Source organism: Stomoxys calcitrans, chromosome 2 (genome assembly GCF_963082655.1).
Source record: "Stomoxys calcitrans chromosome 2, idStoCalc2.1, whole genome shotgun sequence".
Classification (NCBI taxonomy): domain Eukaryota; kingdom Metazoa; phylum Arthropoda; class Insecta; order Diptera; family Muscidae; genus Stomoxys; species Stomoxys calcitrans.
Genome location: NC_081553.1, coordinates 207,654,391 through 207,670,420, shown reverse-complemented (window position 1 = coordinate 207,670,420; position 16,030 = coordinate 207,654,391). Strand labels below are relative to the sequence as shown.

Genomic DNA, 16,030 nt, shown 5'->3' with positions numbered 1-16,030 from the left:
CAACGAATTCAACAAAGTTTTATAATATAAAGAAAAAGTAACGCATATGAATTATTAACATTGTCTACTTACTTTCATTTAAAGGAGATAACGACGTAAGTTCACAATTTTTTGATACATTATAACGTGAGCTGCTTTGTCGCTTTTCTTTCTTTACTATGGGTGTAGCATTAAGATTAATTCCTTTAGTTATGGGTGTTGGAGGAGGAGCATCACGTGGTGGTGTGCTTTTATTTTCCTTGTTGGCCTGCAAAACGACAAAAGATACACACAACATTTTTAGTTTAAATAAAATAACTTTTACAGAACAATCTTTTATACATGTTATATTTATCATAGCCTATCTATTTGTTTATATTACTTAGACAAAAAAAAGCAAAATTATGAAATAGTAAATAATGCGACATGAAATAATTATGTGCACCAGCATCAGGTTGCAACTTTGAGATCCGACTTGTGTGGTATCATTATTATGCGAAGAACAGCTGAGAGCTCAGGTTGCGAATAATTGAATACTCAGTCAGTGTTGCCGTTTTTGATAGGTTCCTATCAAAATTGGTAGGTTTTTTTTTCGCTTGTTAGGTTGGTAGACTGACCTCAATTTTTGGTAGGTATTTCCAACATATAAATACCAAGTTAATTACTTAAAAAAATTGATGGGGATAACTAAAAATGCTATGTTTTAAAGTGTTACCACTTTGACTTTTTTTGCTATATTCCTCACTATAAGCAGAGTACTACTTTTCCGCCTATGTTTCGCCAACGTTTTTTAAATGGAGTTTGACAGCATTCCGCTTGAAAAGCTGAACAGAATATTCAGCTTTAATCGGAAAAAGGGGCATCTGCAGCTGCATACAAATATGGCCTGATCGCGGCGAAAATTGGTAGAAAACGCGCATTTCTTGCCTTCTTCAAACTTTTAAATCGGGAGAACCTTTTATCCTAAATCTGCACAGTTGTTCTTTGAAATCAGGGCGAAAATACGAAACTCTAGTAACGAAAATCTAGTATCTATACGTTATGAGAACAAAAATGCATAATTTGATGATGATGAAAATGGCCAACTCTTCAGTGATGGGTATAAAAACCACATTATTGGCTAGTAGAACATTTGGTAGTTTGAAAGGAATTAGAACATTTGGTAGTTTGAAAGGGTTTGAAAGGAATTATCTTAAATTTTGGTTGGAAATAATTTTCTTGAGTGGCAACACTATACTAAATAGGTATTTAGGAGACAACGACAGTTGCAGTCGATGACAATCAGCGGTATCGAGTGGAGAATGGTGGCAAGGGCTTTGGCTTAAATACTGAGTGCCTACAATACTCGATAACGACAAGGAGAGTTATTGGCGCCAATAAATAACCAATGGCCATCATGTCCCCGCGGCGATCCGAAACGAGCTTGCTCACCTTTAGAAGGTTGAATAGGATCACTACCTCCACATGCAAGTGGATATAACAACAACAACAAAAACATGAAAATTTATACGTAAACTAATATAACCGATTACTAAAAAAAAAGCCCGGGCCGAACTTTGGATACCCACCACCTCGGGTATAGTTTTTTAAACACCTTTTCGTCACAATCCGGTGAAACTTGGATAACTTAATCACCCAAATTCGCCACGGACATTGAGTGGTATAATAAATATATGTAAGTCACTGTTCAATTTTGTAGAACAAAATATTGGTCTTTTTGGCAGCTACAACCAAATATAAACCTATCTGAACCATATAGAACACGGATATCGAAAAGCCTTACATAAGTCACTATGTCAAGGATATAATAATCATCCTATTTTATTATAACCCCACTACTATATCCGTAGTTATATCTTAATAGATATGACGCACATTGAGTGGTATAATAAATATTAGTCACTGTTCAATTTTGTAGTACAAAAAATTTGCCTTTTTGGCAGCTATATTCAAATATAAACCGATCTGAACCATATAGGACACAGATGTCGAAAAGCCTTACATAAGTCAATGTATCAAGGATATAATAATCATCCTATTTTATTATAACTCCACTACTATATTCGCAGTTATATCTTTATAGTGGCTGGTCTCTATCAAATTTTATTCAGGTCCCGAGAACTCTTTTACAAGTAACCATTTCAGACAATAAATCTATTTTTGTGGGATTAAGACCCTAAATTGGAAGATCGGTCTATATGACAGCTATATCTATATAATCTGATCTGATCATATTTGGATCGGATATTGGGAGCCTTAAAACAACTCACTTTTTCAATGAAATCGGGCAATAAAAAAAGCTTTTATGATCTTCAGACCCTTAATCGGCATGTCGGTCTATATGACAGCTATAGCTAAGTACAGTCCAATCTTTACCATATTTGGGTCAGATGGTAGGTGCCTTAAAACAACTCACTGATTCAAATTTCAGAGAAATTGTGTAATCTGACTCATATTTGAGTCAGATGTCGGGAGACTTAAAATAACTCACTATTTCAAACTTCAGCGAAATCGGGTAATAATTGCAGATTTTATGGATTACAGACCCTTAAACGGTAGATGGGTCTATATGGCAGCTATATCTAAATATAGTCCGATCTGACACGACGATCCGAAATATATTGGGTTGCCCAAAAAGTAATTGCGGATTTTTCATATAGTCGGCGTTGACAAATTTTTTCAACGGCTTGTGACTCTGTAATTGCATTCTTTCTTCTGTCAGTTATCAGCTGTTATTTTTAGCTTGCTTTAGAAAAAAGTGTAAAAAAGTAAATTTGATTAAAATTCATTCTAAGTTTTATTTACTTTCTTTTAAAAAATCCGCAAATACTTTTTGGGAAACCAAATATATACTTTGTAGAGTCGGAAAATTGATATTTCGATGTGTTGCAAACGGAATGAATACCCCCTATCCTATGGTGGTGGGTATAAAAACATGATCTTACTTCAAATATTGATACTTTGAAACACCTCAATACCCCTCACAAAATCTAAAATTAATTTTTTAAGTATTGCAGCACATCAAAGTTGGTAGGTATTCAAAATTGGTTATTTTTCACTTACGAAGTAGTTCGATTTCAGTCTTAACTACCTACTTAGACAGGTAATAATAATAAAAACAGAACTATAGTCGGTTAATGTGATATGTTATTAAAATTTCAAGAAACAATCACCAAAATAGGAGTCAACAATTTGTTGAAAAATAAAAATTATTTTAGACTTCTACAGCAGATTAACGTAAAAATAACAACATTGGCCTTTCACGCACAATCCCCAGTTACCAAGCCATTGCACAGTATAATCATGGTGGAACGTAGAAATTCTTTGCATTTCTAGCAGAGATAATCAATCAAGACTAAAATACAATCAAATGTGGTCTCCACACCTTAAAAGTGAAGATGAAAAACAGGTTTGGCATTGTTAATCTATGTTCTTACTATTTAGTCTTCCTTCCTCCGTCTTCCCAGTTAAAAATGTACAGCCACAATATAACAATAAAATATGCATAATTGATATGTATGTATATGTTAGAACGTCCCATGCTATAAAGATTTTTTTTCCTTTTCCTTTTGATACCAATAAGCAAAAATACGAAATATTATGGCGATCGGTTATGTTTCATTTTGTTAGATTTTAAGATTTCCAAAATTTGAGCACAATTGGAGGATGTTAACAAGTGCTGCAGCGGCCTCAAAGTTTTGAAAATCTCAATCATACATCAGCTTAAAGGCCATTCTCTTGTTAACATTTTAAGGCTGGCACTACGTACTTTTTTGCGGAAAATTTTTCGAAAATAGTTCTTTCGGTGGTTTGAATAGGTTACCACAATTGATTTTTTGAATTTCTTTAGCCAAAATGTTGCCATTTACATATTAAAAGTAATATGGCATCAAACAATTTACCAGCTGCTTACGAGCATGTATACACACAAATTTAAGTGTGTGGGTCGTACTGAAGTTCATGTGTTTTTGTAAATTCAAACAAAACCCAACCCTTCGTAATTTATATATAATCAAACACAAAACAATTTAAAATTTTAAATGCAGAATGCATTTGTAAAAATAATTAAATTTTGTAGTACTTTCACTGTTATAAGTTAAAAAAGCACAACTTTGTCAGCATCTTCCACTTTTATCCAATTATTGTTGTTGTAATTGCAAGACCAAAAGCTCAACACATTCTTTCACAAACCTTATTATTTCGCTTAGTGAGAAACATCACTAACACTAACAAACACTCTGTTACAATTAGAAGTTTGCGATCGCGTTTATTTTGCGTAAGAAAATGACTTGTTGCACAGCGACTGTGGTTGCCCATGAACATTCCACTAAGGAACAGGGGAAAACTTCTGACATATCAATGAGTGCAGTCCAATTGAAGTATAAGCTTAATGATAAGGGGCCTCCTTTTTATAGCCGAGTCCGAACGGCGTGCCGCAATGCGACACCTCTTTGGAGAGAAGTTTTACATGAATAGTACCTCACAAATGTTGCCAGCATTAGGAGGGGAAAACCACCGCTGATTTTTTTTCTGATGGTCTCCCCAGGGTTCGAACCCAGGCGTTCAGTGTCATAGGCGGACATGCTAAGCTTTACGCTACGGTGGGCTCCAAAACATGTATGTTTGAGAAAGCAGTTGAGATTTTTTTTTTAAGTTTAAGGCCCAATCTGCTTTAATGGAAAATATTGGCATAGTATGAACCACGGACTGTATGACTCGGAATTTTTATGCAAAATCGATATTTTGCCATTTATTATTTGGCAAATGGGGTGGTATATTGCATATATAGTTGCTGAATCGAAATTTCCAGGTAATTCTATGTTTTTAAAATTTAATTTTATAGCAAACTATGGAACAAAATTATCCTTTGAATATGTATTTTCGACAATTAAAGATCTTTATTGGTCTATGAACTCGATCGGAGGGTTTGAGGTCATTAACGTTTGGGTGTTTGATATACTCTATTCTTAAACGTCTTTATTTCTGCCCGATATTGTCATGATGTCCGATTTAGGGGTGTTTTCGGGAGTGAGATGGTCCCCTAGACACTTGGCCCTGAAAAAATATCAGCTTCGTGCTCAAATACCAATTATTTAAACACCATATTGCCATTGGTTTAGGGTAGTTTATGAGATGGGGCGTCCTCAAACTCTAGGCCCCAAAAATTGTACTCATTGGGGGGTGTTTTGGAAAAGGGGCGGTGCCCCAAATGCATGGTCCCACATTTGTATATCAGATTCGTTTTCTGCTCTTAAATACCTTTATTGGAGCCCAAATTGAAGTGGTCGGTAAATATGCCCGATTTAGAGGTTTTTAGAAGTGTAATGTTAAGGGAATCGTTTCATTTCGTTGGAATGGATATTTTCAAAATAATTTTCTTGGAAAAGGATAAAGATACTCCTTGGCAAAGATTATTTTTGGTATAATTTTAATTGAATAGGATATTTTTAGTAGAATTTTTTTTGGGAAATAGTATTTTTAGCATAATTTCCTTGCAACAGAGTATATTTAATATACTCCTCTGGGGAAAGGTCAGTTCTAGTACCCTTCTCTTGGAAAATGACAGTTTTAGCACCCCTCTCTTGAGAAAGAGCAATTCTAGTACTTGTCTTGAAAAATGATAATTTTTTACCGTTTTACTTAGAAAAGGATAGTTTTAATTAGTTAATCACCCTTAGTTTAATTTTAGCACCCTTTCACTTGAGAAAGTTTAATTTAAGTACACTCTTACTTGGCAAAGTTTAGCCCTCTTTCACTTGGGAAAGTTTAATTTTAGTAGCCTTTTATTTGGGAAAGATTAAGTTAGTACCCTTCACTTGGAAAAGTTTAGTTTTACAATAGTACCCTTTCACTTGGGAAAGTTAAATTATAGTACGCTTTCACTTGGAAAAGGGTAGCTTTAATACCCGTTCACTTCGGAAAGGGTAGTTATAATGCCCGTTCACTTGGAAAAATTAAGTTTTAGTTGCCTTTCACTTGGCAAAGTTTAACTTTAGTACTCTATCACTTGGGAAACTTCAATTTTAGTATCCTTTCCCTTGGGAAAGTGTCATTTTAGTACCCTTTCACTTGGAAAACTTTAATTTTTGTACGCTTTCACTTGGGAAAGTTTAGTAACCTAACAAGTTTAATTGTAGTTGGAATTCCTTTCAGTAAGGGTAGTTGTTTTTGTTGTAGTGTACTACATTTGCATGTAGTACACTTTCCCAAATGAACGACACCAATTGGCAGAGAAGTTGTATAACTTTAGATCCAAAAAGGAGAAATGAGCTTGAAAGTTTTAAACCTCCACGCTCATCAGATTATAAAAAGTCTAGTTTTTAACTTTTTAGCTTATAGGTTTCCACACCCGACCATTCAAACACAAAATCTGTTGTATCATTTTATACAGACTGCATTGATTATATCTTACATTTCCTCACAATCATACAACAATCTGTTGCACACTGTATTTGGGAAGGCCTATACTAGCATTTAAGACGTCATAGCATTAATTGTTAGTGAGTGAAAATAAAAAAAAATAAAAACAAACATACATACATACATAAATGTAATGAAAATGCATACAAATCAATTGAACTTGAACTTACCTCCGAGTTTTTTAGTGTCGCGGAAAAAGGCGGAGACGAAGAGCCGGAACTTGCTGTACCACCAACACCTCCGGCAGATGTATTTGTGACCACAATTGGTATGGAGGCGGTTGTCGTTGTAGTTGTTGTTATATTGTTGCTATTGTTTTCTTTGATACCGTTGGTTGTGGATATTTTATTATTGATGTTATTGTTATTATTGTTATTGACAACAGGCGACACCACATCCACTGTTTTGGAAGTTGGTGTATTTTGTTGTAACGTCGTTGCTGCCTTATTATCCATAATGGGTAAAGGAGCCTCTACTGCGTGTGTTTTTACTTTCCGGCGTCCACGTATACTTGTTACGTACTGTGTATACTCCAATCGGATTGCAAGATAGACAATACAATGTGTTGTTTGAAGAAAATGGACGTGCGTGCACACACTTTGTGATCACTAACATACAATCAATCAACGATTCAACTAGAAAATTCATGAAAAACAAATATGTACGAAATTAGTGATTGACTTAACAAACAATAGATAGACAAAGATATTTGTTATAGTATTTAATCCAATTTTAATTGGGGACCTTAACTCAAGGATAGGAGAAATATCACAAGAAGTAAACGAAGTATACAGGGAATTATTCTCAGCTGGAATGAACACACGAAAATCTCGAGATAAACAAGTTAATAGAAAGGGAAATCTACTTGTAGAACTATGTACAAATAATAATATGCTCATTCTAAATGGTAGAACACGCGGAGACGAGGAAGGAAATCTTACCTTTATAAGTGGAACTGGAGCATCCGTAAATGATATTTGCGCAGTATCACAAGAAATACTAAATCTGGTAGAGGAATTTGTAGTAGAAAATAAAACGTGGTCAGACCACTTGCCAATAAAAATTCAACTCAAGTTACCTACAGAAAACACTACTAACAAAGGCCTTAATTTACTTCCTAAACTTTTATGGAATAAAAATAAAATCAGCAGGTACCATGTAGATCTCCAAGAGAATCTAAATAAGTTTATAAGCAGATCAAATGACCTTACATTGGCCGATCTTGGAAACACAATAAAAGCGTCAGTAAAACTTGAGGTACACCAAAGAGGATTTACACCAAAACAACCTTGGTATGACTTTAAATGTCACAATGCAAGAAATAGTATGTTCTCTCTGTTAAAAACTTACAAAAAAGACAACTCACTTGAGTCCAAAACACAATATTTAGAATCTGCCAAAAAATACAGATATATATGCTTAATCAGTAAACAGAACCATAACAGATATTTATTGAATACAATAAACAATGTAAGCGACTCTAAGCAGTGGTGGAGAGCAGTCAAAGTGATAAGGAACCAAACATTTCAAATAAGTCCAACAATATCATCAGAATGTTTCAAAAATCACTTTCAAGAGCTTTTAAACCCTCAACAGAATGCATTGCAAATATCTTACGCCCTAAATTTTAACACTGATCTGATTTTAGATAGTGAAATCAGTTTGGTAGAGCTAAAAAGTGTTCTTAGAAAGTTGAAGATGAATAAAGCGCCAGGAGAGGATCGAATCCCATATGAACACATTGTATATGCAACAGAAGATTTCCATAAGCAATTAGTAGTTAGATACAACAAAATTCTAAATACTGGAGATATTGATAATGCATTTAATAAGACTATAATATTCCCGATACATAAAAAAGGAAATATGTCAGAACCTTCAAATTACAGAGGAATTGCGTTTATGAACTGCTTGGCAAAAATAATGATGGGTATCCTAAACGAAAGACTATGTAAATGGGTAAATCATCATCAGGTGTTATGTGAATATCAGGCCGGATTCAGAAAAGGTTATTCCACTGTTGATAACATCTATAATCTAGCATCTATTGTGAGCCTTAAAATCAAGGAAAATAAAAAAGTATACGCATTTTTTGTGGACTTCAAAGCGGCTTTTGATAATGTTCACAGAAAATCACTTTTATACAAACTGGCTCAACTTGGTGTATCAAACAAGTTCGTAAAACTGATTCAGAATATATATGACAACACAGAATATGCGGTTTGGACAGGAGAGGAACTTTCGGAATATTTTGGAACTGATTCGGGTGTTAAACAGGGATGCCTATTATCGCCAATGCTATTCTCTCTATATATAAATGATCTACATGAACACTTAGAAGGTGGAATATACATCAAAAATTTGAACATAAGACTTTTGCTATATGCAGACGACATTGTTATCCTAGCAGATGATATACATATACTGCAAACCATGATCTTAAACCTCGAAAACTACTGCAGAATGTGGAACTTACAAGTCAATATGAGCAAGTCTGAAATACTCATATTCAGAAAGGGAGGAAGGCTTAGCGCAAGAGAGAAATGGATGTATAATGGAAATGAGATTAGAATTGTAAACGAGTATAAATATCTAGGCGTCACATTTACACCAAAGCTATCATTTTTAAAGCATGTAGAAAATCGCACAAACCAGTCAAAGATGGCAATAAATACCACATGGACTAACTTTCTGGGAAAAAAAGATGTCAATATTCCCATGAAATGGAAAATCTACCAGGCCGTTTGCAGGGCAATACAAACATATTCTGCTCAAGTATGGGGATTTGCTCACTTTGACGAGGTTGATAAACTACAACGTTATTTTTTGAAGAAAATACTGAAGGTGCCCTGTTTTGCTCCTAACTACGCACTCATGCTCGAGACCGCGGTTGAAAGTTGCCATTTATATACACTAAATCTACATCTACAATACATACACCAAATAATGCACAAATATCAAGAAACTCGTTTACCAAGAAAGCTAACTAATTTATTACTGCAAGAAGAAGGATTTTGGGTATCAGATATTAAAAGAACTGCACAACGATTAAACGTACAATGGCCAAATACCACGAATGAATATGAGTGGAATTTATTCAGCACATGCTTGGTTAATAGTGAACGACATTATATCTTTTATGAAAACTTGAAGTTAAAATATCAAAGCCAATCTAGAATATACAAACATTTAGATTATAGAATGGGAGAAATGTACTTTACTGATTCTTACTCTAGCGATCAAATTTCCTGGGTCTTTAAGGCAAGATGTGGATTGATCAACCTGAATGCCAACAGATTTAATGCAGAAAACGAGGAAAGAAAATGTTCTATGTGCAACCTTAATCGAGATGAAACATTACTGCACTTTCTTGGAGAGTGTCCTGTTTTGAGAGAATTTAGAATTACAATATTCCAATCTGCTGTGCTATCTGAGGAAACCATGATCAACATCTTAGACGGCCGTGAACCTGACAATTGGCGACAGCTAATTTCATACTTAAAAACATGTTTATCCTACAGGAAATTTCTAGTAAATGAGTACAACTCCGTATAGAAGGCATGAAAAGTTATATATATGACAGACGGCTTATAACAGAGCCATTGTCTATTAATACCTTACTTTCTTTTTTTACCAAACTGTAATTACAGATCAGCAATCTATTGTAATGTAAAGAAATATGTTGGTGAATAAAGAAATTATTATTATTATTAGTAACAAACAACAACAAAAAAAAATAAAACATTAAATGAGCAGTAGGGACTATTAGAGAATCTTGAAGGTAATTAATGAATTAATTATTATAAAACAAAATTTGTTTCTTTTTTTAAAACGTTATAACAACTCTTGCAGCTTTTAACTTCTTCAAAATTTAGCATTGCAATAAATTTGAAGTGTAATGTTAAGGGAATCGGATTCATTTTATTAAAATAAAAAAAGATTTACATACAGGCGAAGAAGGAAATCTGTTAACTGGTATAGTGCGCTGGTGGCCTATAGTGGCGGCGACGTGGATGTCACAGAACCAATCCCTGATGATGGTATAGAATGTATACCACCTTTACTTTAATTGACCATTACAGAAAATTTATTCCTCAAGCCTAACGTAGAACAGATGCCCAAGCGTCTCGATCTTATGCGCTACTTCTCCAATATCTGACACCCAGTTTCGAGATGGCGCTCTCCACTTGGTCATTCCATCGGAGTATTGGTCTTCCCGTCTTGCTTATTCCATTATGGTCGCCTTCAAAAGACTTTTTTGCTGGAGCTTCTTCATCCATTCTGACAACATGACCTAGCCAAGGCATGCGTTTAATTATGCTATATTCTCCAATAATGTAGACTGGTCCATATATTCTACGAAGAATTTTTCTCTCAAATACTCCAAGTACCGTCTTATCTTTCGCAAGAACCATTCCTCACCTTTCGCAAGTACCCATGCTTCGGAGCCTTACAACAGCACGGGTAGTATCAGTGTCTTGTAAAGTGTAATTTTTGTCTGTCGAGAAGTGTGTTTGCTCCTCATCTGCTTGCTTAATCCAAAATAGCATCTGTAAGCCAATATGATTACCAGAGCGGCAAAACGTGCCTCCTTGAAGCTTTTCTGCAAACAGGTCGATAGCGTTAATGACCCATGTCCAAACTGAAACTTTAGTACACGACATGGGAGTGAGAGCAGAGACAACGGAGGACATGTTGAGGCTTTTGATGAGAACACATTTTCCACAGGACTCCGAAAGGACTCACGGAAACACCGAAATCTTGGAATAATGACGTTGATCGAAAGTTTATAATTACGGAATTTATGGCGAAGGAATCCTTGAGGAGCTTCAAACCATTTAAGACACCCGGGTAAAGGAGGATGGAATATTCACGGCGTTACTACAGAAAGAGGCAGACTATCTGGCGCCTCGTCTGGCCAAAATTTTCACAGCGTGCCTAGGACTTCCATATACTCCGAATGCTTGGCAGGAGGCAAGGGTGGGTATAAACAACCTAATGCCTGCAAGGCAAGCTATGCGACACCAACGGGCTACAGACCCATAAGCCTTACGTCCTTTCTACTCAAAATCATGGAACGTATTGTGGACACCATGATAAACAGTAGGACATTCAACGAACTGCTCAAATACAAACAGCATGCCTATGTCAAGGGAAGGTCGGTGAATACTGCCCTGCACGAGGTTGTACATAAAAAAAAAAGAATCCTTCGATGCCAAAACGTACACACTGGCGGTATGCATTGACATCGAGGGGGCTTTTAACAAAGTGCGGACCGACACACTGATCCAATCTTTAGACCAGTACCGGGTGGACCCGGTCCTTAGAGACTAGATAGCCCATATGCTAAGGAACAGGTGAATAAATTGTGTGTCCCATGGCATGAATATAAGGAAGAAAGTGCCACAGGGCACGCCACAGGGAAGCATTTTATCACCACTCCTATGGGTGACCACCATAAGGATTTGAAGCCGTCTGCTACGCGGACGATGTTTTAATATTTCTAAGGTGTAAGGATCCGAACGAGCTATGCAAAAGTATAAAGTAAAGTATAGTATAAAGTAAAGTATATAAGTAAAGTAGGGGGACAACCCGCCATCACAGGATAGGCGAAGACTAAACTAGTCATTCCTTTTACAACACAATGAAATATCTATCTGGGATCCTTTATATAAGATCGAGCCCTTCCCCCGAATATGATGTAAGTGAAATTTTTTCGGTTTTCGATTTTTTATGGAATTTTAACCATGAACCCTAATGAAATGAGAGAGAAAATGATTTTGTTGTAAGCGCCATTAAAGGTTTGTTTAAATTTTTGCATGATCGCTATATGCCGCTTATATCAAAATTGCACTTTAACTTAGTATCTAATAGGCAGTTTATACGGCACACGATCGTTGTTGCTTACAGCTATCCTGTGCCGGGTGTTGTTATTAACCAACACGCAGGGGATGTCCCATATATATGCAGTGCATTGCGTTGGCAATTAGGAAAGTTAAAGGTTGGAGGGGTGAAAGGGGGAGTAGTGTTTATTGATATTCATGTAAAATTTCTGACCGTCAATGTCGGTGAGAAAGACATTAGCCGGAAGTCGATTCCACATACGAATGGTTCGGGCCAAAATAATTTTTTCTCGGTAATGCATGGCTCGGTCGACTGGCCATTCAATTACAAACGGGTGTGAGTTTCTGGCAAGTCTTGTATTCCTGGTGAACATCCTAACGTCAGGGATAAGAAGACGAATATCCCTGAAACAAACGCCATGAAAATAACTATAGAGCAATACAACGCTACCCACATTCCGACGATGTTCAAGAGAGGCAATAGAGTTGGATACCCTACTGTCCCCAATCAACACCATCGCTCTCCGTTGAACCTGGTCAAGTAGCTCCAAGGATGATTTTGGAGCTCCTGCCCATAAATGAGAGATATATTCCATCTTGGGACTGATGTAGGTAGTATAGATATTGAGAAGATCAGAAGAGACGAAATATTTCTTGCACCGCTTAAGAAAGCCCAAACACTTGAATGCTTCTTTCGACACTTCGAATTCGTGTTTTGACCAACGGACATCACATTGTATCTTCAAGCCCAGAACACTTCGAATACGTGTTTTGACCAAGGGACATCACATTGTATCTTCATGCCAAGAACATCAAGAGCATTTGACTGTTCAATATCTATACCGTGGATAGATATCGACGATTGTCGATGAAGGACTTGATGGTCATTCCGGTAGGTGCAACTGGCTGCATGGGATTGACAGATAGTGATCGTACTCATTGTGTGTTGATTACAAATTTTGCCAAAAACGGTGTATCGATTTTTTCTTATCTTTGAATTTATTTAATTTTCTTCTCTTTTCATAACTTTACTTTGGACAGAACTTCTTTTTCCATATCTATATCCATGTCCATAAAAGGTATGGTCAGATGTCCAACAACAAAAAACTGGGATACAACTCTGTTCCACTAGAGCCGCTATTACACGGCATTTACTTTTCGTATGACATGTCACTTTTTGTATTCACATGTATTTTAAAATGTATGTCTAAATTGTCAATTAGCATACGATTCATGATTTTTGCTATCACACCTGTATGTTATTTTCGTATGACATAACCTAAAAATGTGAACAAATCTGATTTATTTTATTATGCGTAAAAATTGTTAGAGTTGTGAGAATGGTGGTTAAATCATACATTTGTGAAGACAATTAAGTTTTGGGGATGCTTCTTTTTTTGTCAGAGGGAATAAAGCACGCTCTAAACACACATAGAGAAGTCAAAAAAATTGCATTTCTACGTAAATTTAAACTTAAATTAATTTTTTGTTGTAGAATACAACTCTGGAATTCCTCAATACTTAATCAGATGGGTTAGTGACGATACCAATATAACATGCAATAATTACACATTTCTGTATTAACGGTAATCGATAGAGGCCAATCATCGAAAAAATCAAATGATTTTGATTTTTCGCCCCTGACTAACGGTGCATATATATTGGGTAAATGCATTTTTAATAAAACTTAGAATGAACTTTAATCAAATATACTTTTTTTACACTTTTTTTCTAAAGCAAGCTTAAAGTAACAGCTGATAACTGACAGAAGAAAGAATGCAATTACTTTTTGGGCAACCCAATAATATAATAAATCTAAATAAATTTTTATACCCACTACCATAGGATCGCAACACATCGAAATATCTATATCCGACCCCCTACAAAGTATATATATTTCGGATCATCGTAAAATTCTAAGATGATTTAACGATGTCCGTGTGTCTGTTCGTCCATCCGTTTGTTGTATTCAACCTAAAGCCTTCAAAAATTAAGATATTGAGCTGAAATTTGTCACAGATACGTCTTTTTGATGCACGCTGGTTAAGTTATTGAACGGGCCAAATCAGACCATATTTGAATATAGCTGCTACATAGACCGATCTAATGCTCAGTGAGTAGTGTAAGGCTTCCCGACATCTGTCCCAAATATGGTTCAGATCGGACTATATTTCGATGTAGCTGCCATATAGACCGATCTGCCGATAAAGGGTCTGAAGCCCATAAAAGCTTTATTTATTACCCGATTTTGATGAAATTTGAAACAGTGAGTTGTCTTAAGCCTCCCGTCTTCCGACTACAATGTGGTTCAGATCAGACTATATTTAGATATAGCTGGCATAGAGACCGATCTGCCGATACAGGATCTGAACACCATAAAAGCTTTATTTATTACCCGATTTCGCTGAAATTTGAGCCTCCCGATATCCGAACTTAATATGTTTCAGATAGGACTGTATTTAGATATAGTTGCCATATAGACCGAACAGTCGTTTAAGGGTCTGGAACCCATAAAAGCTGCATTTATTCCCTAATTTCGCTGAAATTTGAATCAGTGAGTTGTTTTAAGCCACCCGCCATCTGACCCGAATATGGTAAAGTTAGGACTGTATTTAGATATAGCTGTCAATAAACCGATATGCCCATTAAGGATCTGAAGGCTCATAAAAGCTTTATATATTACCCGATTTCGCTGAAATTTTGAATAGTGAGTAGTTTCAAGCCACCCTGTTTCCTTTATGGTTCAGATCGATTTATATTTGGATATAGCTGCCAAAAAGACCAATATTTTGTTCTACAAAATTGAAAAGTGATTTATATTTTTTAGACCACTCAATTTCCGTGCCGAATTTGGTTGCATAAGTTAACCCCCGGATTGTGATGAATGGAAGTTTACATATATACCCGAGGTGGTGGGTATCTAAAGTTCGGTCCGGCCAAACTTAATGCCTTTTTACTTGTTATAATATACAGTTATGTGCGAAAAAAAAATAGAGACAGCCGCTAGAACGACAAAAATAGAGGATTATAAAGCACCTAAGGCGAAAGCTAAATTTTATGGCTTATAACTATATTTTATTGCATATATACTGCAAAAACAATTACCGTTACGAAAATATCAATTCAGACATTTTGCAAGAAAGCACTATTACTACAAAAAGTCCAATTTTAGGTTGTGCCTTTTAATAGGGGCAGTGAGTCAATTCCTTTAAATTTTGAAAATACATAAAAAGCCGTTACTTTAAATGAATAGAAAGCAGTTAATTGTTTGTAGAAATGTTAAAATATGAGTTAAGGTCAAACATTTTATATTTACTTGTAGGCACTGTAACCCTATTCCAAGAAAAAATATACAAAAGTTACTAAACTTGGGAAAATTCTATTTGAAAGTGGTTGAATTGCTTAAGGTTTCAAAAATTCTGATGGAAAATGCTATGAAATTGATACCCAAATCAGAAACTTGGTTAAAGAAACCGAAAATTGTGAGGCGAAACATAGAACGAAAACAGAAATATCTGTTTACATCGTTTAAACGAAAAAAAACTTTCTAACATATTAAAGTTCTTACATAACTTAAAAAAAAGCAATCGGTCTGTTCCGGTTTGCGAAAACACAAAACGAAAGATTTTCTTTGCCTTAATTCTTGCAGATCTGCCATATAGAAGTTTAAATGCATAATTTTACCAAAATTCTTTTCTGTAAGAGGAACCTCAAGTTATTTCAAATCTTAAAAGTTTGCAAAATATACGCAAAGAAATTTTTTGAGTTTTACGTTTTCGGAAACCGGA

The 16,030-nt window shown here is 35.5% G+C and overlaps 1 protein-coding gene across 5 annotated transcripts in view; it reads right to left on the bottom strand.

Annotated features, from left to right (window-relative positions):
* The window catches only part of LOC106090991 (serine/threonine-protein phosphatase 2A 56 kDa regulatory subunit gamma isoform), a 57,305-nt gene that overhangs the window by 37,814 nt on the left and 3,461 nt on the right, over nt 1-16,030 (bottom strand). For 4 of the 5 annotated variants that reach the window (XM_013257371.2, XM_059363936.1, XM_059363937.1 and 1 more), the window contains exons 2-3: nt 6,570-7,034; nt 73-247 (exon numbers count right to left, since the gene is read on the bottom strand). In XM_013257371.2, the coding sequence (XP_013112825.2) occupies nt 73-247; nt 6,570-6,854 (460 nt within the window). In that variant the 5' untranslated portion in view covers nt 6,855-7,034. The remainder of the gene's footprint in view (nt 1-72; nt 248-6,569; nt 7,035-16,030) is intronic. The other variant, XM_059363939.1, reaches the window with a different exon arrangement.